Source organism: Lissotriton helveticus, chromosome 3_1 (assembly GCF_964261635.1).
Source record: "Lissotriton helveticus chromosome 3_1, aLisHel1.1, whole genome shotgun sequence".
In the NCBI taxonomy this organism is placed as follows: Eukaryota; Metazoa; Chordata; class Amphibia; order Caudata; family Salamandridae; genus Lissotriton; species Lissotriton helveticus.
Window position 1 is genome coordinate 156,550,495 of NC_136061.1, and position 27,483 is coordinate 156,577,977.

General features: G+C 45.0%; 1 protein-coding gene across 3 annotated transcripts in view; it reads right to left on the reverse strand.

Annotated features, from left to right (window-relative positions):
* Positions 1-27,483, reverse strand: part of CLIP2 (CAP-Gly domain containing linker protein 2) — a 575,836-nt gene that overhangs the window by 175,479 nt on the left and 372,874 nt on the right. For 2 of the 3 annotated variants that reach the window (XM_078679434.1, XM_078679435.1), the window contains 2 exons: positions 19,491-19,595; positions 8,892-9,836 (listed from right to left, as the gene is read on the reverse strand). In XM_078679434.1, coding sequence (XP_078535560.1) covers positions 8,892-9,836; positions 19,491-19,595 — 1,050 coding nt within the window. The remainder of the gene's footprint in view (positions 1-8,891; positions 9,837-19,490; positions 19,596-27,483) is intronic. The other variant, XM_078679436.1, reaches the window with a different exon arrangement.

Genomic DNA, 27,483 nt, shown 5'->3' on the forward strand with positions numbered 1-27,483 from the left:
GACCATGCAGAGGGGATTCAGGAGCATATGTCTGATGTCATCTAAAGAGAGACATAGCACCAAGTGGGAAGGGGTGGGAGCACACTGCTTCACCTCCCAGCACAGTTCGCCCCTTAGCATTATGGTAAATGCAGTTCATGTTTATCCCTGGGCGTAGTTCGCGTAGTAGTGCTATGCGTAGCTACGCGAAGTGTACTTCGCACTACGTGAGCTACGTGTAGCTACGCGAACTGCGTAGTGCACTGTGCTAAATGCTGTTCGCACTGATTGCACAGTGCCGGATGCTTGTCCGCACTGTGTAATCAGTGCATAACCCATCTTGCACAGTGCAAGTGGTCGTTTTCTGCCGCTCGAGTAGATTTCTACTCGAGCTGGAGCTTTCCCAACACGTACTGGTAGTTTCTCATTGCGAGCGGTCGCGACCATACGCAACTACTCGCAATGAGAATTTCGCCGGGAGGTTTATTTTCCACGCTCCCGATCGGCAACTTGATGTTGCTGATTGCGAACGAGGAAAAAGTCTCGCCGGGATGTCATTTTGGTCGCTCGCGGTCGCCAACTTGACGTTGAGGACCGCGAGCAAGCAAAAAATGACCGCTGCGCTACGCGTGTTTGCACTGTGCTACGTGCAATTCACATAGTGCGAAGTAGCGCAAACTACGCGAGCGTAGGGTAGTACTTCGCCCAGGGTTATTCATGTTACATGCTCACTTGAGTATTCCACCAAAGTTGGTGCAGGTGAGTGCTATAAATCTCTAGACACGTGTTTTTGGATATCATCCGTCATCAGTAGAGATAAAAACGAACTTAATCTGAGGTTGCTGAGGTGCATCTTCCCAAGCTCATCAACTCAATGGTTCAAGGTAGCCTTTTCAAACAGGAAGGGGTGAGATGTACTGAGACCTGAAAGGATTTGTGCTGCCAAAACCCGTATGAGTTCCACAAGTGTAGATGCCAATTAGAGGGAAAGTGCAGTGGGGGTATATTATTTGTGTTGGAAGAGGACAGCGCTTCATTTTTGCCAGTGGAAGAGTCAAGCGATGGAATCAAGACTAGAGGGCCTTCAGATTCGGCAGCGTTTGTCGGTAAGGCCCCCAAGACAAACTTTGGGCCTTTGCAGGTTTTTTAAAATGTAAATTATGCATTGGATAAGGAGAAGGGGCTACTACAGGTGAGTGGTTGAAAGACATAGAATGGGTCCACGGCCCCCTTTAAATAGTATTCTCCGTCTAAAGAGGCACAATCCTATAAACCACACTATAATAGAGGGGAAGGGAGTATGCCTTGCTGATGTTAGTCAAAGAATGCCACTACAAGAAGCAGTAGCTAACTCCCCTCATGAATAGTCATGATGCCGGTTGCAGCCACGTGCACAGAGATGGCGAGAACAGGTCTTCCTCAGTTAAATCCATATAGCAGAAAAAATAGGCATCGTTTGCATCTTTGTCAAAAATGGCAACATTCTGCCATTTTATGATGCCAGGAAATTGGAGAGGCCAGTCATCCCGAATGCCCCAATGACTGCGCCAAAGTGGATGTGATCCACCGTGCACTGATTTAACTTGCACCTTCTTTCACACGGCGTTAGTAATTTGGGTATTAATAAGAAGCAGTGGACACCACCAGCACGCGCTGCTGAGGCAACATCCATATTGTGGCCTACACTGCAGTGTATCATCCGAAAAATGCAGCGTGCTTCGTACATTTCTAAAGGCGTTGAGACTTGCAACAAAAGGGCACGTGTAGCATACGTGCACCAGCGCGTTCATGGTTAACAAGTGTGACATGTTCGATAATTACCTTAAATGCGTGCAGACTCTTAACACCACTGTGATTTGCCTGATACTAATGACATCTTGAGGGCGCCTTAATCTTTTCTAATTATCTTCTTTATCATTAGCCTTCCGGGCTCCCTGCTCAAAGCCTTTGCTAATCTGTGACCTGCACATTATCTAATAGGCCTTTGGTGTACGCTTCTTGCTTCTGGCTGGCTCCCCATCACACAGGCAATGATTTTAACAGCGAACAGCACATTTACATCTGGACACAGCTTCTTCTAGCCATGACCTAGGTATGAATAGCGTCACACCGCCACAAAAGAGCCACCACGTATCTCTTGTTCTGTTTTTTGCCTCTCTTAATTTTGTAAAAATACTTCCAAGTATCTCTCTCTTATCAATGCCTACAAAAGAAACCAAGAAAATATATCTGAATGGAAAACGGAAAGAACACTGCCCTTTGGAAATGTAATAAACGCAAAATCAGAATTGTGCCGCGATAAACAACATTCAGACAAGAAAATAATTCATAATGACATCATAAAGTTAAGCTGAAGCGCAAATACAATTGTTGAAGCATTGCATACATATATTAGGGTGCTGGCGATAGCCTTTTCCTACTTAGGGTAACACATCAACTCCTACTACCAAGGCCATTTTGGAAGGCATATATAACTTTGGTTCTTCTTATCAATCGTGTCCACGTGTTTAAGCACATGTTGGCCCATTCTGACTATATTTGAAATACATGCATTGAATAGTGGACTGAAAACCAAGGGAGGTAAAGAATGGAAACACAGGCTGTTGTTTACATTACTGTCTTAATTGGGAAGCTGTTTGTCTTCTTTTTGGTCCCAACCGCAGTGTCGTCCTGGGCACCAAAATAAAAGTGTCCCCCATTAGCGAATAAGATAGCTAAAATGGGGGCCCACGTTTGCAAATCGGAGTCAGTTGTGAACTTATTAAGGCATGCTGTATAGGCGTTTTGCAAGAAAAGCGCTTCAATGCCTCGTCAGGGGTAGTAAGCGCTATATAAATACAGTTACAGTAAAGGAGAGAGAATATGCATTTGCGCTTGCTGCAGGCAATATACCTACTGGCAGTCAAAAAATGCCCAACAGACTGGCTTGTTAGACCAGCCCACCAGGCACTGGCTGATTGCCCTATACGCCACTCCGACACTGCCCACCACCTATTTCCAAACATCTGCAACAACATCTTGCTGTGCTCTGTACTTTTTATACTTTTACTTGTATTGCTGAACTATTTATAGGTATATTTGTAGCAGCATTGCAATTGTTATTTTGATTTCGAATATAATTATGTGGGTGTTTAAGATAGTGTGTATTGTTTTGTGCCCCCAGATAATTTTGCTTGGTGCTTGTAGTGATAGCCTGAGTGTGGGAAATGAAATCCAGAAGTTTAAAAAAAAATGTTTAATCATTTCACGGCAGGCAGCCAGGGCATTCAATGACGGGTGTCTGACAGTAGGTGGCAGCAGAGTGTTGATTTGTGCATTTCAGATGCTGAAAAGAGGTGTTTCAGCAACTTACGATTCAGAGAGTGGGGTGTTGTGGAAAATGCCTGGAAGGGGGACATTGGAGTGGGAGGATCACATGACATAGTAGTAGAGTTGTTGTCACCTTTCTCTGCGAAAAATACAGCAGTTTGCACGTGCTTTAGGGCTCAGAGAGTGTTAGGAGTTGGCAACTGTATACGTTTGTGTAAGAGTCTCTATTTTTTAGATATTATTTCTTCATCTGTTTTCTCTAAAGCCACTAGGAATAGTGAATACATCATTAACATTATACTGACTTGCTTTCATCTCGTTTGTGTTGCTTTCAGTATATATATCAAGGGCAAAAGGCAATCGATCTGGCGTTTTTTTTGCCTTTGTCAATGCTTGTTTTATCATGGTTTATGGAAAACTTTTTTATAACACTTTCTATTGGTTTTTGAAGTAGCTGTAACAAGATACAGCATATAATAGTGCAAAAGTGGCGCCATGTTCTCCAACTCTCCCACCCTGATTCCCTCCCCCACGCCCCCAGCCTTTGCATATATATTTGTGCACGTGTTGTGGGTTTCAGCCCCCAACCCATGTATGTTCGGACTGCATGGTCTATGTTCGTGATGTGGGAACTTCGGCTCGTAATGGCGATTCCTCTATAGTCCGTCCTTGTTCGCCATATTTTCGTGTGCCTCGTAGACTGGTTGTTCTCTAGTCATGCACCTGTCTAATGCAAAACTTTATTGCTGGGGAAGCTGCGGGGCCTGTATCAATCTAAAAAAGAGCATTGGCTAAATGTAAAAATATTATTTTGGTCTCCAAAAGCACAGATTGCCAAAGTAATGATGGAACTACTTTGTGTGTGGATGACCTGCTTATGAAAGGAGAGCATGACGTCACTCAAATCAAAAGGTCTTGGCTAACACCAGACCTAAGGATACCGTGTTTTAATGCTTCTCCTCAGTTTTGGCTTCTCTTGTTATGAAAATACGGGCCAAACAGGTAAAATACTGGTCAAGTGGCAACTCGACATTGTAGGGAATAATGGTCAGGATGTGTCAGAAGAGAGTGGTATAAATGATGCTAAGAGAATGGGCAGAGGGCCTCGGCACTCACCTCAAAGGCACTTTCGACAGGTGGGGGCCAGTATTGACCGGTTGGAGCCAGCAGCCGACGGTGGCTGCATCTTTGAATTTTCGCGGGCTTACTTCCCGCCGGTGAGCACGATTGGTTGAAATCGCTTGGTTGGCTAAGAGGTTCCCAGATGCAACTATAGCATCGTCTCTCCAAGGAGAGTTTGGAAATTTGGTCTGTCTGTGAAGGGCCTGAATGAATCTGTCAGGCGTTTGAACAGCAGGGTGAAACAATTATTGAACACAACGCGTTTAAAGACAATTTCACATGGTTGCCTACGGGGGGGAAGCATGTTTTCACGAGGACGGGGTCCACTTGTCTGGTCATGGTAATGAATATTTTGTGGAGAATTTGGTGGCCTTCGCAATGAAGCATTTCTCACAGCAATAGGTAGCCACACTTAGGAGGAGTCATAGTTGATCGGTAAACCAACTAAAGGAATCATGTTTTTGACCATAAAGCGGGTTGCCAATGTGGGGCATCACAAATTAAGCGCAGGCGGATTCCAGAGATTGTTGATTTTTTGAATAACCCGGGGCAGGGGTGACATGGTCACTGGGGAAGGGCAGAGGGCATCTGCTACCGCAATTGGCCCTGGCACTGGAAGGTACCCCATAATGCACCTTGTGAGAGGTGGGGATGTTTGCCACGCCAGGGGGCCAAGGTATGGCCCGGTTGCCCAGCTGCATTGCCCCGATTGGGTGTCAGAGGGTGTCCTTTCATTGGGTTGTTCTGGCATGGTTCTTTCTAGACGCCAGGTCTTCCGTTGGCGCTAGCCTTCACAGCTTACGAGGGTGGAGAGTGTGCTCTGTAAATGATGCCGCGAGGAACCGTGGGGTGGTCAATCATGACTCCTGATGGAATGTGAGAAAATGCTGGTTGAAGGTAAAAAAATGTCTAGATTAATGTTGTAATTTAAGTATACAGAAATTAGGTAAACATCCTTTACAACGAAACTTTTTCCACGCAGTACCTTTACAACGCAGGTATTACAACGCAAGTCGTTACAACGACTTGCGCTGGAGGGCGCTGTAGGATAGGGAATAGTTTAATTTACTATCCAAAACCTTCCCTACTATCCACGGGGACTGGAGTTGGAATAGTAAATTAAACTATTCCACTATTCAGCGTCCCCCAACGCAAGTCGTTGTAACGACTTGCGTTGTAAAACCTGCGTTGTAAAGGCATGCGTGGAAAAAGCATGCGTTGTAAAGACATACATCCCAGAAATTATATGCAGTATTAAGACAACTGATGAATTTTAATGTCATGTTTATGAGGTCTAATAAATACGGCCTGAGAATGCAAACATGTCTCTAACGCAAGTACAGTTGTCTGTGTGGTATCATTTGACGGGTACGTCTGTATTGTGGGGGGTGGTAATCTTGGAAATCGTTTTTTGCACAACGGTCTCATGACGGTCCCCCACCTGTGATACAGGGCCATTTAGCAAGGATAGCTGCCTGACACCTGCCTTCTCTGCCTCGGATGCCCTACTCGTCCCGCCACCTGCGCCCCCAACCTCCAGCGACCCCGCTCCCACCTGCTTCCTGCTCAGTGCAGGTGAAAGAGAGTGATAAGGGTCCATTTATCACACAGCACGGGGATTGTGTTCTGCTGTAATCGGCGATTAATGCTATTCTCCATTCTAAATCTAAGCAGGGAGCTGTGTGGGGCAGTTAGGGGAGGAGAAATTGGAGGTGTACGGGGCAAGGCAGGTCCTTCTGCGCGCAGGGGGGGCTGACTGCTCCCCCTTGGTGTTGGTAGGGTCTTGCTGTGTGTATGTCCACAATCCTGCCCAAGAACCTGTGGCTTTGGATCTGCAATGCGTTAATTAACTGTAACCGTAGCTTTGTATCTTGAAAACTCAAAGTGTGGATATCCGTCTTGAGGAAAGCTGTGGCACTTGTGGGCGTCTGTCAGTATCCCCATGCCTGCCGAAAGCCTCCTTCTCCAAGAGTCAGTTTTGAAATTGGGGAGTTGAAGATGACAGGAATTTTGTTCTTTTCGCCCACTACAAATAGTACACTTCCCGCTCACCTCTCTATAAACTTTAGTAATTAAGAGAATGTATTATGAGCCCATGTTTCCGAAAACGCTTTCACTTGGAAGTACATATTTTGGAGAGAGCGGTGCAGGGTTAGTATGCTTTTTTGTATAACTCTGATGTTACAGTTTAAAATGGATACATTTGAACTGGAATTTTTTTTGTGTGGTTTTCTTGCAGAGTTTTATATAACGCGAACTTGACCCGAATCGGGTATCAGAGCGCTTTACATAGCGCCAGTTACATTACATGAGGACACATTAATTTTTGTTAGGCACGGGGAGATTATGTTCAGCGTCCTTGTCGAGATTCGAACCCAGTTCCCCAGATTCGAGGTCGACCGCCCGAGCCGTTAGGCCAAGTCCTCTCCCCAATGGAATAGTAAAATGCATTTAGGTGGGCTGGCGGTTCTCTATATCAGAGTGGAAGAAACAACTTACATCCTTGAAAGCATAACTGAAACGCTACAACATGACTTCAGACGTGAAAAAGGACTGTCGCCAGAATGACATAGGGGTTTAAAACACAAACAACTTATCACTCTGGTCCTCAAAAAAAAAACACCAACTCAAGGCAAAAGTACAGATAAAAACCAAATACAATGAAAAGACAATCCAGTGAGATAGTCTATTCTTTACCATGCAGTTTACAACCACCTCAACTGAAGGAAAAGCCTTTAAAAAAGGCCACACATGTATAGGATGCAACAACTTCAAATCAGAAAAAAATGATAAAACTCCTGGGGCCAGGTTCACACCAGAACATGGGCTTCTATGGGAATTCAAAAGGGCATATTATCAAGACCATTACGGCGCTTTAGCGGCAGTTTCCTGCTGCTAATGCGGTAATAATTTTAACGCCGTTCTTGATAATATGCCCCCTAATCTCAGCAATTCGGCTTTGAGAGGGTCAACGCCAAGAACCTTCTATGAAATGGTGTGATTTAAAATTGCAGAATAAAAACAAGGTCTGGTACAGTAGCCTGTGGGTGTCCCAATTATTTCACATGAACCAAGGAACAAAAATAGAAGCGAATACTGTTACTCTAATGTGAACTTCATACAAGAGACAGTGGTCGAACTGATAGTAGCTCTAGGGCCTGATTTAGATGTTGGCGGATGGGTTACTCCGTCACAACGGTGACAGATACACCATCCACCAAAATATGAACCCATAGGATATAATAGGATTTATTTTCCCGACAGGATATCCGTCACAACAAGTAACCCGTACGCCAACCTCTAATTCAGGCCTAAGACTTGAAAGGGTGTAAAAAATATCTGACATGAAAAAGATATATAGTGCATGTAACAAAACGTGACCAGGTCTTAAATAGAGATGCTACACTGTAGATATAATTACATGGAGCCACAGCAGAGAAATGTGGTAGTTTCACAACACGTTGCCAGACGTACATATGCATGACTGTTTTATGCTGCTACGGTCTGAGTGAGCAGTGTTTTGGCCTAACATCGGATCTTCTACAGGGCTGCACAGCGGTCTAATGCGAGAACTCAATTTGAAATTGGGTGGTTATTATTTAAACATCACCAGAAAAAAGTCTAAACACTTGAATCACACAGCAAACTAGAAAACAACTGCATTTAACTTAAAGCTTCTGCTTCAAATGAAAGAACAGAGGCATGTTCAAAAAGCATCAGATGGTGACCTCTATTGACCTCCAAGCAAAAGCGAATTAAAATCTTTGTAGGTGAATTTGCATCAAAATAAGAATATCCTCTCCCCCCCCGCCCTCCTAATTGCCACAGACCCTCTTGAACAAATATTTCAACTTCTGTGATTCCAAGGGTTAGGCATGTTTACCACAATTTGAAACAGAAATGCAATGATGCCCACCATATTCATCCTCTTCGATACATGTAAATTATAATCTATAAAGACTGACTCACAAGTGTGCACATGACAAAAAAGGTAGACATTGTAAGTTCCCAACTGATTTATACCAAATAATTTAAAAAAAAGGTCTTCTGGATAGCATTTCCTTCAAAGACTGACTGACAGATGTGCACACAACAGAAAAAAAGATAGACAGTATCAGTTCACACTGATTTATATGAGGACCTGAGATTCATTTACAAAGGTACTGTAACAGCAAGTTGTTGTGTGCTTGAGGTGAGTTAGGGAAGGACTGAATATAAGAACGTTTTGTTTTATATCATTTTTATTTTAGTTCTCTACATTTAGTGTTTTTACCTAGAGTACACACAAAAAATAACATTGGATGTGCAAAGAACAAAATGGGGTTATAAATTAGATTTCAAGCCTATTTAGCCATCCTGTGTGCTTTTCTGACTGAATGAATTCTGATTAAGCCACAACTACCTCTTCTGAACTATTTTTATTCGAGAGAATGCATATCTGCATGATAGAGCAATGCGAATATAAAGTGTGAGATACTTACGTTGGCATGTTGAGGCACATGGGGAGACTCCATGGATTGCAGCTTGTTTTCCAAGACCAGGACCTTCTCCTGAAGTCGCTGAACCTCGTGCTTGCTCTGAGCCTCTGCCTTCTGGAGAGCCTCATAGTCAAGTGCTTTTTTCTCAGCCAGAGTAATTTTCTCTTTCAGGAAAGAAATAGCTTGAGCTTGGTCCTTGTATTCACTTGTGAGCTTTTCAAGCTCATGAATCCTTAATGATGCATCTCGGTATTTGTCCTTGGTGTCTTGGAGCTCTGTCAGGTGTTGATTACTCTTTGCTTCCACTTGCGTCTTCCAGTTGTTGTTAATTTCCTCGGCTGCATCCATGGCTTCTTGCAGTTTCACCTTTAGGGTGTCTTTCTCTTTAATGTGAACTGCCATCTCAATATCGTGCTTGGCTTTTAAGCTCTCAAGCTCCAGCTGATGTTCCAATTTGCTACTCTCTAGTGTTGCCCTCAACTCAACCATCTCCTTCTCTTGGGAGTCTGGGCTTGTGTTCAGGGAGCCCTTAAGATCCTCCAAAGATTTCTGGTGATCAGACACCAAGCTGTCCAACTTGAACTTCCAGTTGTCCATCATCCCCATGTTCTCCGTCGTGGCCTGCTCAAGCTTCTTTTTCAGTTCAGTGATTTCCTGGGTGTATTTCTCATTGGTCGCTCTCAGCTTATCCAGATCTTGTTGCTGTTTCTTTAGTGTATTCTCATATTTCTCCCTTTGCTGGACGACCTCAGACTGGTGATCCTTGCTGACGGACAGCAGCTGGTCTCTCAGGCGAAGGGCCTCTGTCTGCAGTCCAAGGTTGTGTTCCGGGATCTCAGACAGATTGGTGTTCCTAAGACACTGCTGAAGATCTTCGATCTCAACCCGTCGCAGGCTCAACTCCTCTTCCAATTGAACGATTCTCGACTTCTCTGCTACTGTTGTCAACTAAAAAAACACAAATGTCAAAATGAGTTTCTTTTATTTCCAATGCACAAGTGTCTTTTGAGCTTAATATATAAAGCAGTGAAATGCAAACCTGCCCAGAAAAGATGATTTAGTTTTGCATTGATATATTAGGCAACATATATTTTTCACATTTTGATATCCTTATATTTTTTACAGTATGTAATTCGATTTCCATTTATTGAAAATGGCATGAGGAATTTAAATCAGTTTATATTTTCTTTATAATATCACATCTGTACCTTGGTATTCCCAAGTCTATGTATTTCAGTGAAAAACATACTTGACATGCATTAGTTTAGGTGTGTTAGAAACAAAAGAACAGGATGAGTTTTAGCAGATTGTCAGTCATGATGATTTACAGTAAATACATTTTTTGTTGGAGGCATGGCTTTGTGAGGGCAGCTGGTATATTTTAAGATAAAACACAGTGACATTGGTAACCCTGTTTTTAATCAGAAGGTATTAATCATGGTTCTGATCAGAAGACGTAGAAGGAGTAAAGTCGTTGCTCCAGAAGTGTGTGTAGGTGAAAACCCTATTGTTCAAAAAGTGGATCATATGGCAGGGCCAGTATATACGACTGCATACAATAAAATGTAAGAGAGAGCTTTTTTTATTAGAGACCATAAAAATACCCAACCGAAATTTCACCATTGCTGTTACAAGCAATCAAATACAAAATCTAGAACATCTGGCTTTTTTTTAAATATGGCAAAGTCCCGTGGACCACGGAATACAGTCATTCACTGCTGGGCTCACACTGCGAGTCACGTGTTAGATCCTTGCCAGCACCAGGCCATACTTCCATCCTTTTGAGGTTGATAAGTTGAGCTTTACTGGGATGGGTAGTAGTAAGACCTGCATACTAGAGCACTAGGAATCTGCAAATGTGAGGCTATATAGAACACGGCTTATTTTATTTATTATTATTAGCACCTTGAACAGAATCATGACTTTGCTCAGCAATCAGAGTGATTAGAATACTGGCACCAAGAACCTAGGAGGTGATTTAGAGATTGGTGGAGAAGTTACTCTGTTACAACAGTGCCAAAATACTCTCTCTGCCAAACTCACGGTCTGCCCGTCCAATTAAGAGGCGGGTTGCCTGAAAGTATGTCGACAACAAAGCCTACTCGTGCTCTGTCACCGCCATCCTCCTCTGTAGGCCCCTACAGGCTTACTTGCATTCTAATTTCAGTGAGAGTGCGCAGCAGAGACCTCGAGCAGACAGGGGTCTATTTTAATTTGAGATTATGGGGATTAGAGTCAATAACCCCATTGCAAAATATACTTAGGCTTCAAAAGCTATTTACTTTACTTCCCCTCATTATGCACCCTCGCCTTCAGCTCAGGCCCATACCTGTGGTTAGGCAATTAATAGTAGTTAAGGTCCTCCGAGCAGTGGGTACTAATGCTTAATTTCTTAGCAGCCTGTATTACTAGACATCTGAAGTACCCCTAGTAGGTCAAGATCTTTAAGTGCATGAAGAAAGTAGAAGTAAGGATTTCATGGCCTGTTCTGAAACTCCAGGATGTTTCAGCAGTTGTTGCCTCTGGCAGTACCTCTAAAAGCATGTTGCATGAAATCATGCACTTTCTAGTCAGGGTTCTCCATTCCATCCGGGTAGCAACAGGATTGGCGGGTTTAAAGAGATGCTGAATGGCTGAGGCAGAATTGGACAGGTGGATCACTCTCACTGCTTATATTTTCACAAGAGTTTAGACGATGCTTCAGAGCCACCAGCAGATAAAGCCCAAAACATTTACCCTTCCAGCTGCTGACTCAGTTCTCTCTTCATATATTTGCAAACCCTTATAAAGACCTTAAAATATAAATCTGAAAGAGACAGTTAGTTATAGATTCCTTATCTTAGATTTACCCCCAGGCGTCTGCCTGGATCCGGAGAATTGTTTCTTAGCAGTACCCATGCCCGTCTGTAGGTGGCGTTGCTCGACTCCGCGCTCATGATCGTGTTTAGGGACTCGGATTGTCGTCGCTCAAAGGCTGTGTCTTCGGTGCCTACGTCTGGGACGACTATGCGCCTCCCTCCGTTTCCGGGAGCCAAAGCGATCCCTGCCCAGCTTTGTGCATTTTACATAGCCCTGGCAGCCCGACTCCGCCTGCACGCCTTCGGGCCCCGCGGAGCCGTTTGGGGGTCCTGGACTTTGATGCTGGAGGCTCCGGCCCGATGCCGGAGGTCACCCAAGGATCCAGGCCTGGATCCGGAAAGACGCCGGTCAACCTTTCCCGGTGCTGAGACCAGCGACGACTCCCCCGGGCCAGTCGTACCCCCAACCAACGCCATCCCCAACCTCACCCCTGTGATGGAACCGGCGTCGGTCGACGTCGGCCAACGCCGGAGGGTACTTTTGTTTCCCTTTTCATCCTTGGTGTTCCCTATGGACCAGGAGGTGGTGATGAGGATTGGGAGGGGTCACCTGACCCTTTGACAGACCAGCTTGAAGAGCCGAGCTGGAGAGAGGTCCTGGTTGGCACCAGTGATCTGGATACTTCCCCAGACCTTGGCATGCTTTCTCCATGGCTACGGAGGAGAGAGCGTCTTATGCTGTGGTTGTGCGAAGGGCAGCTGAGTTCCTGGGCATGCAGCTCCCTTCAGTGGCAGTCAGGACTAACCTCCTGACACAGGGGCTTCAACAGGTGGCAACCTCCTCTGAACCCCTTTTGCCGTTCAATGAAGCCCTCACTGACGTCCTTCTGGGCACCTGGTCCAAGACCACCAAAGGGGCTCCTGTGGAATGGATGATTGCCCGCCGCCACTGCCCAGCTCTGGGCTACACCCTTCCCTCAAGAGCTTGGGAGTCCAAGCTTCATCCTCAATGACGCATTTCCTTCTGCTCCCTCAGACAGGAAATCCAAGAAACTTGATCAACTTGGGAAGCGCATATTCTCTTCCTCCAGCTTGGCACTACGGTCCATGAATACATCATGCCTCTTGGGCCGATAGTCCCATACCATCATTAATACGGTTGAGCAGGTGCTGCCTCAATGCCCGGAAAAGGCCCGGGCCGTTCTGTCCCAGGCAGTGGCAGATGGGAGAGACGCAGCAAAATTCATGATAAGATGGGGACTGAATACCACGACTCACTAGGCAGAACAATTGCCACGCCGGTACCCCTTCGGCACTACGCCTGGCTGAGGATGTCTGGCATTTCGGGGGATTTCCAGTCAACTTTGTTGGACATGCCCTTTGATGGCCGTCGCCTTTTTGCCGACAAGGCAGACTCGGCGCTGGAGAGCTTTATGGATTCTCGAGCTGTGAACAGATCCTTGGGCCTTGCAGCATCATCCCGCCCACCTCAGTCTGCTTTTCGCCCCTTCCGTGGCTACGGAAGGGGTGCCCCACCACGTCCAGCCCAGTCCAGCCACCGGTTCATGCAAGCTGCCCAGCCTCTGTGGCCGCAGACGTGGGACCCAGTGACTTGGGTCTGGGAGCCAGCAGGCGGGTCAGTCCACCCTTTTCCCCCCAGCAGCGGCCTCCAAACCTTCCTAGTCCGACCTTTCAGGGCCACCAAATGCCAGCGGACGGCAGGATTCACCATCACCTCCCCCACTGGCAAAACATCTCTTCAGACAGGTGGGTTTGGGAGATAGTCCAAAGGGGCTACTCCCTCCCCTTCAAGACTCTCTCCTTCCATGCTACCGCCTTTCGATCGTAGGTCAGAGGATCATTTGGTGCTTCTCCGCCAGGAAGTCTCAGCTCTCTTGGCAAAGGGAGCTATCGAGAAGGTTCCTACGCCAAAAGTAGGTCGTGGTTGATACTCCCGCTACTTTCTGGTGCCCAAGAAGGACAAAGGCCTGCGTACTATCCTGGACCTCAGGACCCTCAACCGCTTCCTCTGGAAGGAGAAGTTCAAAATGGTAACCTTGGCTCAGGTCCTGTCTGCCCTCGACCTTGGAGACTGGATGGTGGTGCAGGACTTGCAGGACGCCTATTTTCACATCCCCGTCCAGCCAGACAACAGATGTTACCTGCAGTTCACGGTAGGCCACTATCATTTTCAGTTCACCGCGAATTAGGGGTTCCAGTCTTCCCCTATCTCAACAACTGGCTGTTGAAGGCGGGCTTAACCCAGGCTGTTGTCTCCCACCTCCAGACTACGTCATTTGCTGGGGTACACTATCAACGTGCCAAAGTCACACCTGAATCCCTCTCAAACGCTCCCTTTCATCAGAGCTGTTCTAGAAACAGTGCAGTTTCGGGCCTATCCTCTCGAGCAGCGTTTCCAGGATAAACGGGCTGTGATACCAATGTTTCAGCCTCTATCCCAGATTTCGGTGCGAATGACCCTGAGGCTGTTGGGCCTCATGGCCTCTGCATCCTGCTGGTATCTCATGCCAGATGGGATTTGCAGGGTCTGCAGTGGGACCTGAAGTTCCAGTGGGTGCAGCATCAGAAGAATATTTCTGACTATGTCCAGATATCGGAGAGTACTGCACAATAATGCAGTAGTGGCTAACGAACCAAGCTTTGGTCAGAGGCAGATCCCTCTCTGTTCCCCAACCAGATGTCACAGTGGTGACAGATGCGTCACTCCTCGGCTGGGGCGGCCATCTGGGAGAGGCGGATATCAGAGGAGTCTGGTCTCTGGCGGAGTCCGGACTCCATATCATCCTTCTGGAGCATCCTTCTGCAGCTCCGGGCGATCCGCCTTGCACCGAAGACATTCCTTCCCTCTCTAAAGGAGAATGTGGTGCAGGTGTTCATGGACAACTACACCGCCATGTGGTACTGTAACAATCAGGGCGGGGTGGGTTCATGAACCCTATGTCAAGATGCGCTTCGTCTCTAGACATGGCTGGAAAATCAGAGCATGACCCTAGTGGTTCAACACGTGGCAGGCTCTCTGAACGCCAGGGCAGACAAACTCAGCTGCTGGTGCCTGGTAGATCACGAATGGCGTCTTCACTCGGAGTTGGTGCAAGATCTCTTTCAGCAGTGAGGAGAGCCTTGGTTAGATCTGTTCACCACTGAAGAGAATGCCCAATGTCAGCAATTCTGCACGTTGGAGTTTCAGAGGCGGCACTCACTCCGAGACGCTTTTCGTCGCAAGTGGAACTCTGACCTCCTGCACACCTTCCCGCCTGTACCACTTCTGCCCAGCGTGTTGAAGAAGATCAAGCGCGACCGGGCCCAAGTTATTCCTGTGGCCCCGGACTGGGCACGAAGAGTCTGGTACCCCGAGCTCCTGAGCATGGCCGTCGATCCTCCATTCAGACAGCCTTTTCGGGAGGATCTTCTGTCGCAGCAGCAGGGGAGGGTTCTTCACCTGAACCTGTCCAGTCTCCACCTCCGTGCGTGGATATTTAGCAGCCATAGTTGACAGCTTTTGACCTTCCACCCAAAGTCTGTAATGTCATCTTGGCAGTCAGGTGTCCTTCCACTAAAACGGTATATGCCTATCAATGGAATGAATCTGTGGCATGGTGCACAGCAAAGGCTGTGAATCCTCTTTCTGCCCCTCTGTCAGAGGTTCTTTTATATATACTTTCTTTGGCCCAGCAGGGGTCTGCCCTGGGCACTCTTAAAGGCTATCTTGCGGCCATCTCTGCTTTCCTTCGGCTACCAGATCAGCCATCTTTGTTCAAGTCCCCTATTGTAAATAGATTCTTTAAGGGCATGACTCATCTCTTTTCTCCATCTCCTTTTGTAATGCCCCAGTGGGACTTGAACCGTATCTAAACTTATCTTATGTGCGCCACCTTCGAGCCTCTTCACAACTATCCTCTTAGGTTCCTCACTCTGAAGACAGCTTTCCTTGTTGCCATCACCTCTGCTTGCAGGGTTAGTGAGCTTCTCGCTCTTTCTTCTAAGCACCACTGAAAGGATGAGAAGAGGCTCCACCATCTGGACCCTAAATGTGCGCTGTCCTTCTACCTTGACCACACAAAAGATTTCCAGGTGGATGATCAACACTTCTTTGGTTATGTGGGTGCCAAGAAAGGTGGAACGGTTCAAAAGCATACCATCTCTAGATGATTTGTACTTTGTGAAAAAGGAACCTCCAGTGGGGTTCTGAGCTCATTCCACCAGAGAGCTACGGGTGCCACCACTGCTCTTGCACGTGGAGTTCCACCCGTTGATATCTGTCAGGCAGCCATGTGGGCATCCTTGCCCACGTTCACCAGACATTACTGCCTGGACAGCCAAGTCCGCAGGGAATGTTATTTTGCCTGTTCTGTCCTCCAGAACTTTCTGGTGTGAAGTTGACTGCAGACCCTCCTCCAGGGTTGGTATTTCTCGGGTATCTATTCTAAGGTAAGGAATCTATAACTAACTGTCTATTTCAGATGAAGAAGTTACTTACCTTCCGTAACAATGTATACAATGTATATGTAGGAGACATAGGTTAGTTATTGACTCCTTACCGCCCCACCTATCCTCCCCGCTCTGTGAACTGACTTTTAGGGACAGGGGCTCCCTTGCAGGGCCTTATTTTTAGAGCACCAGTGGTTAGTGCTTCTGGCATGGAAATTCGTGTCAGAACTAACTTCAGCTCGTAGGAGCAGCGTCTAAATAGGCACCGCGTTGTCATCCTGGCGAACACGACCCCGATGAAGGATGCGGAGTAGACCAACACCACCTACTGACACGCAGAGGTACTGCCAAGAAAATATTCTCCGGATCCAGTCAGTCGCCTGGGGGTAATTTTAAGGTAAGGAATCTATAACTAACCTAATTCTATTACAGATACATTAATACATTGTTACCGAAGGTAAGTAACTTGTTCTTCATTTAATTTAGAGGGCATTTGTTGCTAAATGATGACTTATTCAATGATCTGTACATGGAGACAACACTAATAGACAAAATACAATTTATGCGAGGTTGCTGGAATAATGCAGTCTACGTTGAGCCTATTTGTGTCTTTACATAAGTACCTATGAAACCCAGCAGAAGTGTAGAATTCTAGACTAGAAGCTGTCAGCCAGATGGCTTCCAAAAGAAAATGAGACTGAAGCTTGAGTTGTCTATCAAGTCACTCAGAACCTTGAGGTGAAAAACACCAGTCGTATTGACAAGTAGCTATCAACAAGTTTATGTTATGCGTTAGTGCACTATACAGTAATCAACAATACACTTTTGTTGTATCTGTTTAAGGTATAAAATGTATAATGAAGTAATATTTTTTTTAGAAACAGCAGCTTTTCGATTTTAAATTATTCACCATTTTGTGATGTTAGTAAATCATTTGACATTTTTTACATGTTATATTTAAAATTAATTGCTGTTTCCTTGTTTCTTCTGTGCGTGTCTTAAGGAGAAAGTGTATTTTCCTTTAAGAGGCTGTGACCGTTGGTGTAGGTGTAGCTAGGCCTCCTTCAACATCAGCCAGCAAAGCCAGATTAGAGGGCTTTTCTTTTAAAATATTTTGACATTGTATACCACACTTTAGTTTTTCACTTCTCTTACATCAGAGCAGTGAATAACTAGATTTTCTCAAGTATTCTGTTGATAAAGACTTTATGAGGCAGCCATACATTACCAAGTCTTTTTGGGTATAGATGAACTTTTTAATAATAGTTGGACCAGAAAACTCTAAATATGAGCACACATTTCTGACTTCTAAGATGCTTAATGATATCTAGACTAGAGGATGGGGTACTTTGAAAAGGAGGGTACATGACTTGTAGCATCTTTTCAGCACAAGTAGTTGGAAACTAATAAAAGTATCTCTTTGGGCCCCTCGCCAGAAGACAATATGTCCAGCTATACTTCACAATACCTTGGAAATGTTATATGATGGTGGAACACGCTCAATGAATATGACTCTACAATCAATGAACTAATGATGGCCAGTAACATGCACAGAGAAAATGTTAAATTCATTAGCACAGTTTCACCCCTAGAATTATATAAATGGAAATGTCAAACTGTTGAAGCTGCAGAGATGCTGCTCCCAGTAACAAGTCAAATATAGGCTCTGTGATTGGTAACGGTCAAATTCAGTAAGATCAACACAATCTACACAGGTAAATATGGAGTGAATGTTGCAGTAGACGTACGTTGTGCACATGTCTCCCTCGCCTTAGGTGAGAAGGAAACTTACTTGGGCACAGTTACTAGAAATGTTCTAGTCTATAATTATATTTTGTCCCTCAAACAATAGCCACATTTGGTCACATAGGAGCGAAGAGAGGTAAGTGTGTGTGTGTGTGTGTGTGTGTGTGTGTGAAGGTTGAAATGAAAAGTGTGTGCAAGTCTATATTAGAGAATATGTCAGTTGTTTGTGGTGTGCATACATGCATGTGCGTGTGTCTGCTCGCATATCTGATATGTCTGTATATATACTAGCATATGAATGCTTGATATCTAATGCGTCTTTGCATGTGCGCATATGCATGAATTTATGTCTGGTGTGTTTGTGCATGGTGTCTGTCTGTCTGCTGATGGCCTGTGCACCTGTGTGAATGTGTGCATGTGCTTGTGTTTGTTAGACATTGAATGCATGGTATGTATGGGATGTATGTAAGTGTGTATATTTGTGTGTGCATGTTTGTTTCCTATCTTTGTGTGTGAGGCTGTGTGTTTGGCATGTGTGCATATGTGTGTATTCACACGCACGCATATCTGCTTCCATATCTAGTGTGTGGTTATGTGTGTTTGTTTGGGATATCGGCTTGCAGTGCATATCTGAACTTGTGAGTAATTGCATGCTTACTGTATGTGAGTAAATGAGGAGGCATGCCTGCATGTCTGTCTGTGTGCGCTCGCATACTGGCACTTATCTTGAGCATGCATGTGCATGAACTTGAGCAAGGATGTTTTGTGTGTGTCTTGAAATTTGTGAGAGTACCTGCACATCTGGTGTGTTTTATGTGCATGAATGTTGCAAATGTAATATATATATGCTTGCATTTCGGATATGTTTATGCCTGATTAAACGTTTGGCAGGCAGGTTATTCCATCAAAAACGCGATGGATATCCTGTGCGCCTTATTACAACTGTATTACATCCCATGACACATATTATAACGCAGACAGGATATCTGTCAACTTTGTGACGTGGTGACTCATCTGGGAAACTCTACATCAGGACGTTAGTGTCTGCATACGAGCAACTGTACGTTGTGTGTGTGTGTATGTATTCTTGCATTTCTGGTGTGTGCCTACATGTGTGTGGGTCTGGTGTACCTATGTGAGTTGGTGGTCGTAAGTTATCAACACCATGGATAGAACTTCTTGGTGCTACCTGGTTCAGAATACCTTCTCACCTAAGTGCTTTGATGTAGAAGTGTGGTCTGTAGATAGCAATTTGTATCTCAATTCACAGCTGTACACCAACTGAATTGAGAAAACCTCGGATTGTTGCGCACTTGTTTGACAATACACATTTCTGCAGGTTCATGCCATGAAGAGTGGAAATGGATAATGTCACGACCCGTGAGAGAAATGCAAGATTAATAAATAAAAGCCACCACAGGAAGCAGGGCAAAGTTTAAGGTACTCCTCTTTTAAAGAGTGAATGCAAAGTAAAAATCATAGCAGCCAAAAAGTGCTAAAAAATGAGCAACAAAAATGGCAACTGAAAACCTAAAAAGACAAGGCTCGGGCATGAAAGCAGTAGGCAGGCAACCGGTTCCGGAGGCTGAGGGCACGACTCTCCATTTACCATGTTGTCCTCTAGTTCTTTTAGAAGCTTTGTGGCATTTGCCTTTTCAAACAGCAGGTTTTGCTCGAGCTCCCGAATGCGGGCATGCTCCATCTGCGTCTGAGTCTGTGCACATAGGGGAAAAGAGATCAGAAAACAGAGAGAAGAGACTGCAACATCATCTCAGGTCTACACACAAAACAGGCACTTCAAATGAAAGGAGACAAAAGGAGAGACAGTTACTAAACGCTGTTTCTGGGATCGTTCGTAAAACACAGACGTAAATTCGAACTACAAAAACAATGGTCATGCCAAGTTTTACTTCTCAATTTAATACCAGGAACCCAGTTCAAACCATCATGAATGACAAAACCCACACAGAAAGGCGATGTGCACCCCAAAGGCTCAGCAATAAGATGGAACATGATTTTCTTTTTTGTAGTTGATGTCTCAATTCGCGCAAACCTTTCAACAGCCCTCCCTACCAATTTGAAAAGTGCCACCTCCCCATGACAGTCCCTATAAATCAGCTGTCCTACTGAAAATCAGTCTTCGTCCAACATTATCTATATAACTAGAAATAAGTGCAATCTTACAAAAGAGTAGGCCTTGGCGTTGAACGACTAAGAATCAAGTTTGAACAATGAATAGCACAGGTCCTCTTCTTAATCAACTGCTGACTTCAAAAAGAGGATATGTGATTCTCTTTAATGATTGCTAATGTATGCATGTATTTGGTGCTTATTAAGGGGATCCTACCTGTTAAGCATCTTAGCATTGTGCAGAGACAGGTAGGATACTGAAAGGGCCATAATAAAAGAAAACCAATAGAAGGTTGTAAGAAAGGTATGGGGAAGATGAGAAAAATTAAGAGAAAGCAACAGTTCTCCTCAAAGATATCTGATAACTGCTGGGTATTACTTGAAGAGATGGGTCTTTAGCTACTTTCAGAGATGGGGGAGGGAGTGTGCCTGCTGAATCTGTATGGGGTTGGAATTCCATGTGTGTATTAGGAAAATAATCCTTATCTCTTTGACTCCTTCCTACATTGTTTTCACCTCAGGTCTGGCCTGATGCTGATGTAGATGTTGAGAGACCCACTGTAAATATTGATCTTACTTGCCTGGAAGCCTGAGATGCTGAGTCACCCATCTTGTAGATGTTGCAGTAGATGTGTACGGTGATGTGAGTGGGCTGAGGGTTTGGAAGAGCTCTGTGATTATAGGGGTGGTCCTATTGTACCTTCCAGAGATCTGTGAGTAGTCGAATTGCAGTCACATCATGAAGGAAGCTCTTCAGTGGTGCATGGTGTGCCTTTGGCACATCAGCTTTAATGGAACTGCCTCCAGTGAGACGGGACAGGACCAGAATGTGGATGTAAGTTTTGAAGTGCCAGTCCTCAACAAAGAATAGGAGTTTGTTGTAAGTGATTCTCATCTTGCATTGCACCTTGTGAACCTGAATTTTGGTCCATATGTAGAGGTTGTGGGATTTGGCTAGCATGATGAATTACAAATCCATCAACGTTTATCTCTGTTGACCAACTTTGCACTTGTAGTTTGCCATAACTGGTGATGGTGATGAACATATCTTCATAGGACTGCGTATGAGGGAAGACTTCTATACCTATGTTTAAATATCTAGGTTTAACTTATGGCATGGCAATCCTTCAAGAATCCAATATCATGCATAGAGGAGGACTTCAGGTAGAACTAAGCATTGTCAACATTCTCATGGATCTTAAAATTCTTGTCCACCGAGAGGCTCCTTATTGACATTCAAGAGCATGTAGATAGCCTGGAAAAAGAAGGATGCCCCGGCAGTGTCACTGTGGCATGCACGACTTTGGAGGTTGCTCAGTTTGGAAAGAGTGGCGGACATCTTCCTTGGCCAGTATAAGAATTTCCGATATCAGTGGGGTCCCCTGGTTGACTTTCTCTCTAAGGGGTTACCCTCAGCGGTATGTCCGGCTTCATTGAGGTCGATGCACCTCTTTCAAGTGTGATATGGTTGTGGACTGAGTGTTGAGTGAATGGCGTCACCATCAGGGGGGAGGGTGGGGGTGGGATGGGGCAGTTGGTTGTCATGGTTTATGGGCTGTGGAGGGTCCACGGACTGCTTATCTACACAGCTTGTGTGGGACTTGGAGGATTGGGGCCCAGCTTATTGCAGCACTGGTTATCCTGGATGGCCTGGCCTAATGATGGGCTTGAAGGCCGATTGGTACTGTGGTCCTAGTTGCTAAGTTGTCTCGCTCCTGGCCTGGATTTGCTTGTAATATGATTTGGGACACTGCTGATGCGTGCACTATGATTTGCCCTGATATGGAGTAATGTGCGGTTCCTCCGCAGCCCTTTGTTTATCTGTTTATTCTTTCTGCAAATCAAAAATAAAAATTTTACAAAAAAAAAGAGCATGTAGATAGAGCGTTGGAGAATGCCAAAGGCTTAGGAGACAAGCTTGTACCTGGAGAATCTCTTCTGGATTCATTGGATATATTCTTGAGTACAAAAAATTTGAGGCAAGGATGTTGAGTTGGGCTTAGTGACTGACAGTATGAAGGTTGCAGACAGGATTTGCAGGATGAGGAGACCACGGTCAAACTATTGTTGGTGATCTAAAATTTACCCAGGGCTTTTAAGTGGGCCAGCTTAAAAGCAGGTGCCGGGACGGGTCCCTTTCGGGCTCTCCATTTTTACCCTCAGGGTGAAGAAAAAAAATAGTAACTGTAATAGAAAAACAAGTCACTGCTTTTGACGTAACTTCGCAGAGTCTCGTTTGTCAGTTTTATGTCGTGCAAACTTGGAGGTTTTACATGAGCAGTAGTTATCTTACAGAAGGACATATTCATTTTTCGAATCACAAAATGTTGAGTGGACGTTAGGCTTGAACCTGCTTTCTCAGTTCAAAAGTCGGCAGCTCTAGCCTTACGCCACAACCTCGGCCACAAGAGCTGAATAATTTTCAATAATATGTACAACAAAGTCATAGTTGTAGCTTATGTATCTTGTGCAGTTTACAACCTTTAACAAAGCCAATAGTCCTGGCTTGTTGTAGGTGTAATATTACTTGTTGTGTTATATATCTGGATGAATGGACAGACACAGCAAAATACCAGTGGGGCAGCACACTATGCTAAATACAGGTTTTTAACTTAAGTGTTTTAGACACGCCCTTAATTACATTGGCCACACCTCTAGGGGGAACCCCCACTGTTTTTTCATCCAACTTAAAGCCCTGAATTTACCATTAGTTACTTGAATAATTACCATCGCGTTGATACATTGTAGCCTGAATCCAGATGACCAGTCTTGAAGTACTGTGTTGTAACTGATCATGTTTGGCAGCTGGATGTACCCGCCGTACCCGCCTTCTCACTGATCATTTGCAAGAATGGTATGTGGAAAATTCCTTGGGTATGGCAAATTTTCATGATCTTCTGAAGTGGTGTAATAGATTCACCTCTGATTAAAGTCATTTTGAACGAGGGGATTAGACTGAAGGGATAAGATCTGGCTGGTAGTCAGCAGGAAGGGTGTTAAAGACAGTCCAATTTGAGTGCGTTACTGAGCAGCGCAGTGATCATGATGTTAGGATGACTTGCTGAGACAGTCTATGAAAGACCTAAGATGCTCACATTCAGTTAGTACAGTCAACAACTAGTTATTGTCAGCACGCAGACGAGTTTGCTTTACAACAGAAATATCTAATCGCAAAAATTAAGCAACTGAGTTATAGCTCACTCAAAAAAGCTACAATACAGAATAGCTGCTTGTTCGAATATTAAAATCGGTTACTCCTATGTTGTTAATTTCTTCTTACTGGATGAGAAGGCTGTAACTTCGATTTTCCTATCCACACATTTAACATGCCCCTCATTTACTGTGGCAGCAATATTACGACAAATACAGATGACCACAAGTTAATCTCTGCCACCGCAACAGTGGCGTACACCCATTGTTCTTTCATTGATGTCAATACGGTAAAAGACTACATTTGTGACTACTGTATGTTCATTGGCAAGATGGACAGAGTATTTTATTTACTCATAATAATATTAAAGGAGCCATCCACCGTAGAGACAAAAACTGTTCTCTTTACCTAGTCCTTCTAGAAAGTTGTTTTGTTTGATGATGCCTGCTTGGGCTTTGACATATATTGCAACACCATTCAGTAACTGCCTTCTTAAAGGAGGTAGGCTTTTTTGTTGCACCCTTGAAGACTGCAGGCTTGAAAGAACACCAGAAAGAATATTTCCTTGGACCTTCTTATTTAAGGCCTTTCTTTTAAGCTTAGAGATGCTGAATTAAGATGTGGTTTATCTTCCTTTACCCACTCTAGGGCTAAGGGTCGACTGTCCACACTGATGAGACAGTACTACTTCACATATTTTGTTTGGAGTACATTTTCATCTCCTGCAGTGCACAGTCCAATTATTAAGGTATGATTGTACGTGGCAGAATTTAGAATATAACAGAGAAAAAGTAGCATTTCATAATAAAATGACCTGACTCTAAATGCACAACTATGCCTTAGGGCCAGATTTCGGCCGTTACCGACCGGTATTTAGGAATTGGCATGTAGGGGCCATTATTTTACAGAATCGGTAAAATACCGAATCGGTATTTTTACCGATTCGGTAAATCCAAATGTAGGTGACACTCCTGAGAGTGTCACAGGCCCTTAAGAGTCGGTATTTTACCACACAATCCTATTGTGTGGTAAAATACCGAATCCAGGTGTGCATGCACATCTGTGCATGCACACTGTGCAATGTGACACACAGACATGCCCTAAGGGCATGTATGTGTGCCACATGTCACACATGCCTTTACTTCGGGTGCTGGAGGGTGTCAAAGTGACACCCCCTGCACCCTTGCAACATTCGGTATTTACTGATTCGGTAAATACCGATTCGGTATTTACCATTGATTCCTATGGGCTTCACAGCCCATAGGAATCAATGGGAAATACCGATTCGGTATTTACCGAATCGGTAAATACCGAATGCTACTGATTCGGTATTTCAAATTTAAAAATTAGCTACATCTCCCCCCTTCATATTTACCGATTCATAAATACCAAATCGGTAAAATTCGGTATTTATGAGTCGGTAAATGTCCCTCACCTACATCTGGCCCTAAGTGCCTACAGTCTTTCCACAGCAGCCACAAGCCACTGATTTGCAGTCATCAGACACAAATATTCCAGGAGTGTCTTAGAAGCCACAATCTCTGTCCTGCCGGATTCTGAACCATATGTGTGTAGATACATAAACATGTAAGATGGTATCAAATAGGAGGAGCTTCAGAGGTCACGATCACCATCAAAGGAAGTATGATTATAGACAATCCTCTTGTAAGTACCATAAAATCTTTCTTCAAAACGTTTAAATCTACTCCTGATTCATCCAATAGCTGTCAGGAGTATGCACAGCATGTCAGTCTATAACAGATTCATGATGGAAAATCTGCTTATCATAACGCCTGCAGATATTCTCTTATATAATTTACCATCTAACACTAAAGTAAAAAGCTAAAAAGACCAGATTTGTGCAAGATCCTAGCATTTAAACAGGCTGAATGGGTTAAAATCCATACGCAGCGTTTTACTGGTCCTTGGTATTTCAATTTGTTATGAACTTTGTGAAACTACGACAGGTACATTTACTCGCCACTGTCAAATCACCTATCCTAAACATTTTCTATTGCACATAGCACTTGACTCATACCATACTGTCTTTCTAGTTTGTATATATTAGGTGTAAACCATTTTTTAAAACAGGTTTTATTGATCAGCTTTCAAAAATCATCTCAGCAATCCAGCAATATTCAACATGGCACTTATCCACTCATTGAGAGTGCATCTAGCATGCGCTCATCTGAGTGCTACATAGTCATAACTCATCTTGCATCTATAACCCCCGAGTCCCCCCTCCCCTCCCTGCGAGTCGCGAGTACGATGGGTATGTTCTGGGTGTGGGGGGTGCAGCCATGGCTAACTTGTGCTCAGTCTCAGTGCGTCATCCCGCTACCTCAAAATGCATGGCTATGAGGTCTGTTGAAAATGGCAAACGCTTGGGCCATATGGGTGCTGGCTATGCGCCAATGTCAGATACTGGGCCCTACTGATTTGCACCCCCCCCGTCTTCCTGAATCCCTTCCCATAGGCGCTCCAGGTCATGCATGAGAACATCCCAGGCTTTGGCCACCACTATATGTCGTAAGTCCCTTTTGGCCTCCCTCATCAGTTCTTGTCCTTCAGATCCCGCCCATTTCAGGAGTTCTTTTCTCCAAGTGACTAGGCTAGGGCCTCTCAGGGTTTTCCTGTTTCTAGTTATGTCGGGCTTTGCCAGCACAAAGGCCAGGCCCTGGAATTTACTAGTAACTTTAGTTTTAGCTGTATGGGGGAGCCATCCCAGTAAGCAGCGTGCCGGTAAGCAGGGCACCTCCTAATCAATTACCTCGCTCACCGCTGTACCACCCCATCCCAATATTCTCTCAGATGGGAGCAGGACCAAAACGTGCATAATATTGGCTCGCGCTTTACCGCATCGCGGGCAGGCTGCCCTTTCCACATGGAAATACCGATGTATTCGCTCAGGGATCAGATAGGCTCTGTGGAAAACATAGTAGTTTATTGTTTTAAAATGCGAGTTTCGGGATATCTTGGGTATTCCAACCATGATATTGTCCAAGTCCTCCTCAGGGATTGAGGTGTCTAAGTCTTCTTCCCATGGGCATCGGAGTGCCTCCAGCGGATGTAGCTCCTGTGCCCGAAGCGCTCAGTGGAGACAGGATATTGCCTTGATGACTCTCGCCGATAGCACCATATAGTAACAGCTGCGTTGTGGCGGGGGTCTATGGATCCCGTCCTCCAGTATTTGCGGAGGACCGCCGTGACAGCGCTGTGTAACAAGAAATGTCCCTTAGGCAGGTCGAACTCCGTTCGGTACTCCTCGAACAGCAGCAACTCATTATCCCTGTATAGGTTGCCCATTTTGGTTGCCCCAGCCTCCATCCACACGTCTAGGTCCCGCCAGTTGCCTCCATGTGGGAGGGCTTTAAGCATATACATTGGGATCTCTGATGCCCTCGCCCCCATTCTCTTCAGTCCCCGGGACCAGCATGTCGTCTGCACCCTGCGCTTCTGAGGTCAGTCTGCGTACTCTAAGAAACACTCTGGTCCAGTTGCCAACCAAGGGCATGGTCGGTTCCAGGGCCTCTATTCGTTGTTGCTCCCCGGCCATGGCTCACACCAGCCACTGCAGCTGGGCTGCAATGTAGTAGGCCTCAAAGTTCGGGCAGACAGACCGCCCTCCGTTATCGGGCACTGCAACGTCGTGAGGGCAATACTACACCGTTCCGAGTTCCAGATGAAGGTTCGGATTTGAGAATTAAGGTCTCTGAAGAAGGCTGCAGAAAGCCATAGGGGTAGTGTGTTAAAATAATACAACAGGCGAGGAAGGGCTACCATTTTGAGCAGAGCAATCCTGCCAGCCACCAAGAGCGGCAGCATTCGCCAGAAATCCATGGATGCTCTCGGCCCTTGCAGTGATCTCCTTATGTTTCCTTCATAGATATCTGGCCAGGTATGATATATATGTGCTCCCAGGTATGGGAGTCAGTGGGGCTCCCAGCAGAGTCTCACCAAGTCCCCTGGAGGGCGTCCTGCAGGGGTCAACGGGCAACACTTTAAGGTCCCAAAGGCGATACCTATTGGCTATGCCAATGCTTGTTTCTTTCACACAGGTGTGCCCTGAGGCAACGGCAAGATTTAACAACTGCGTTAAATATAGATTCAAGACGTGCACAATCCACCTCCAGACTTGTCCTAGATCAAGCCTAAAACAAAAGTAGGAGGCATTAGAGTTGGTCCACGAGATGAAACAAAACCTCTGCATTGTGTTCTTCAATGTGTCTCTTACTTCACTTTATAAGTGTGTGTGAGTGTGAGAGAAATTGTGTGTGTGTGTGAGAAAGTGTGTGTGTGAGAGAAAGTGTGTGAGAGAGTG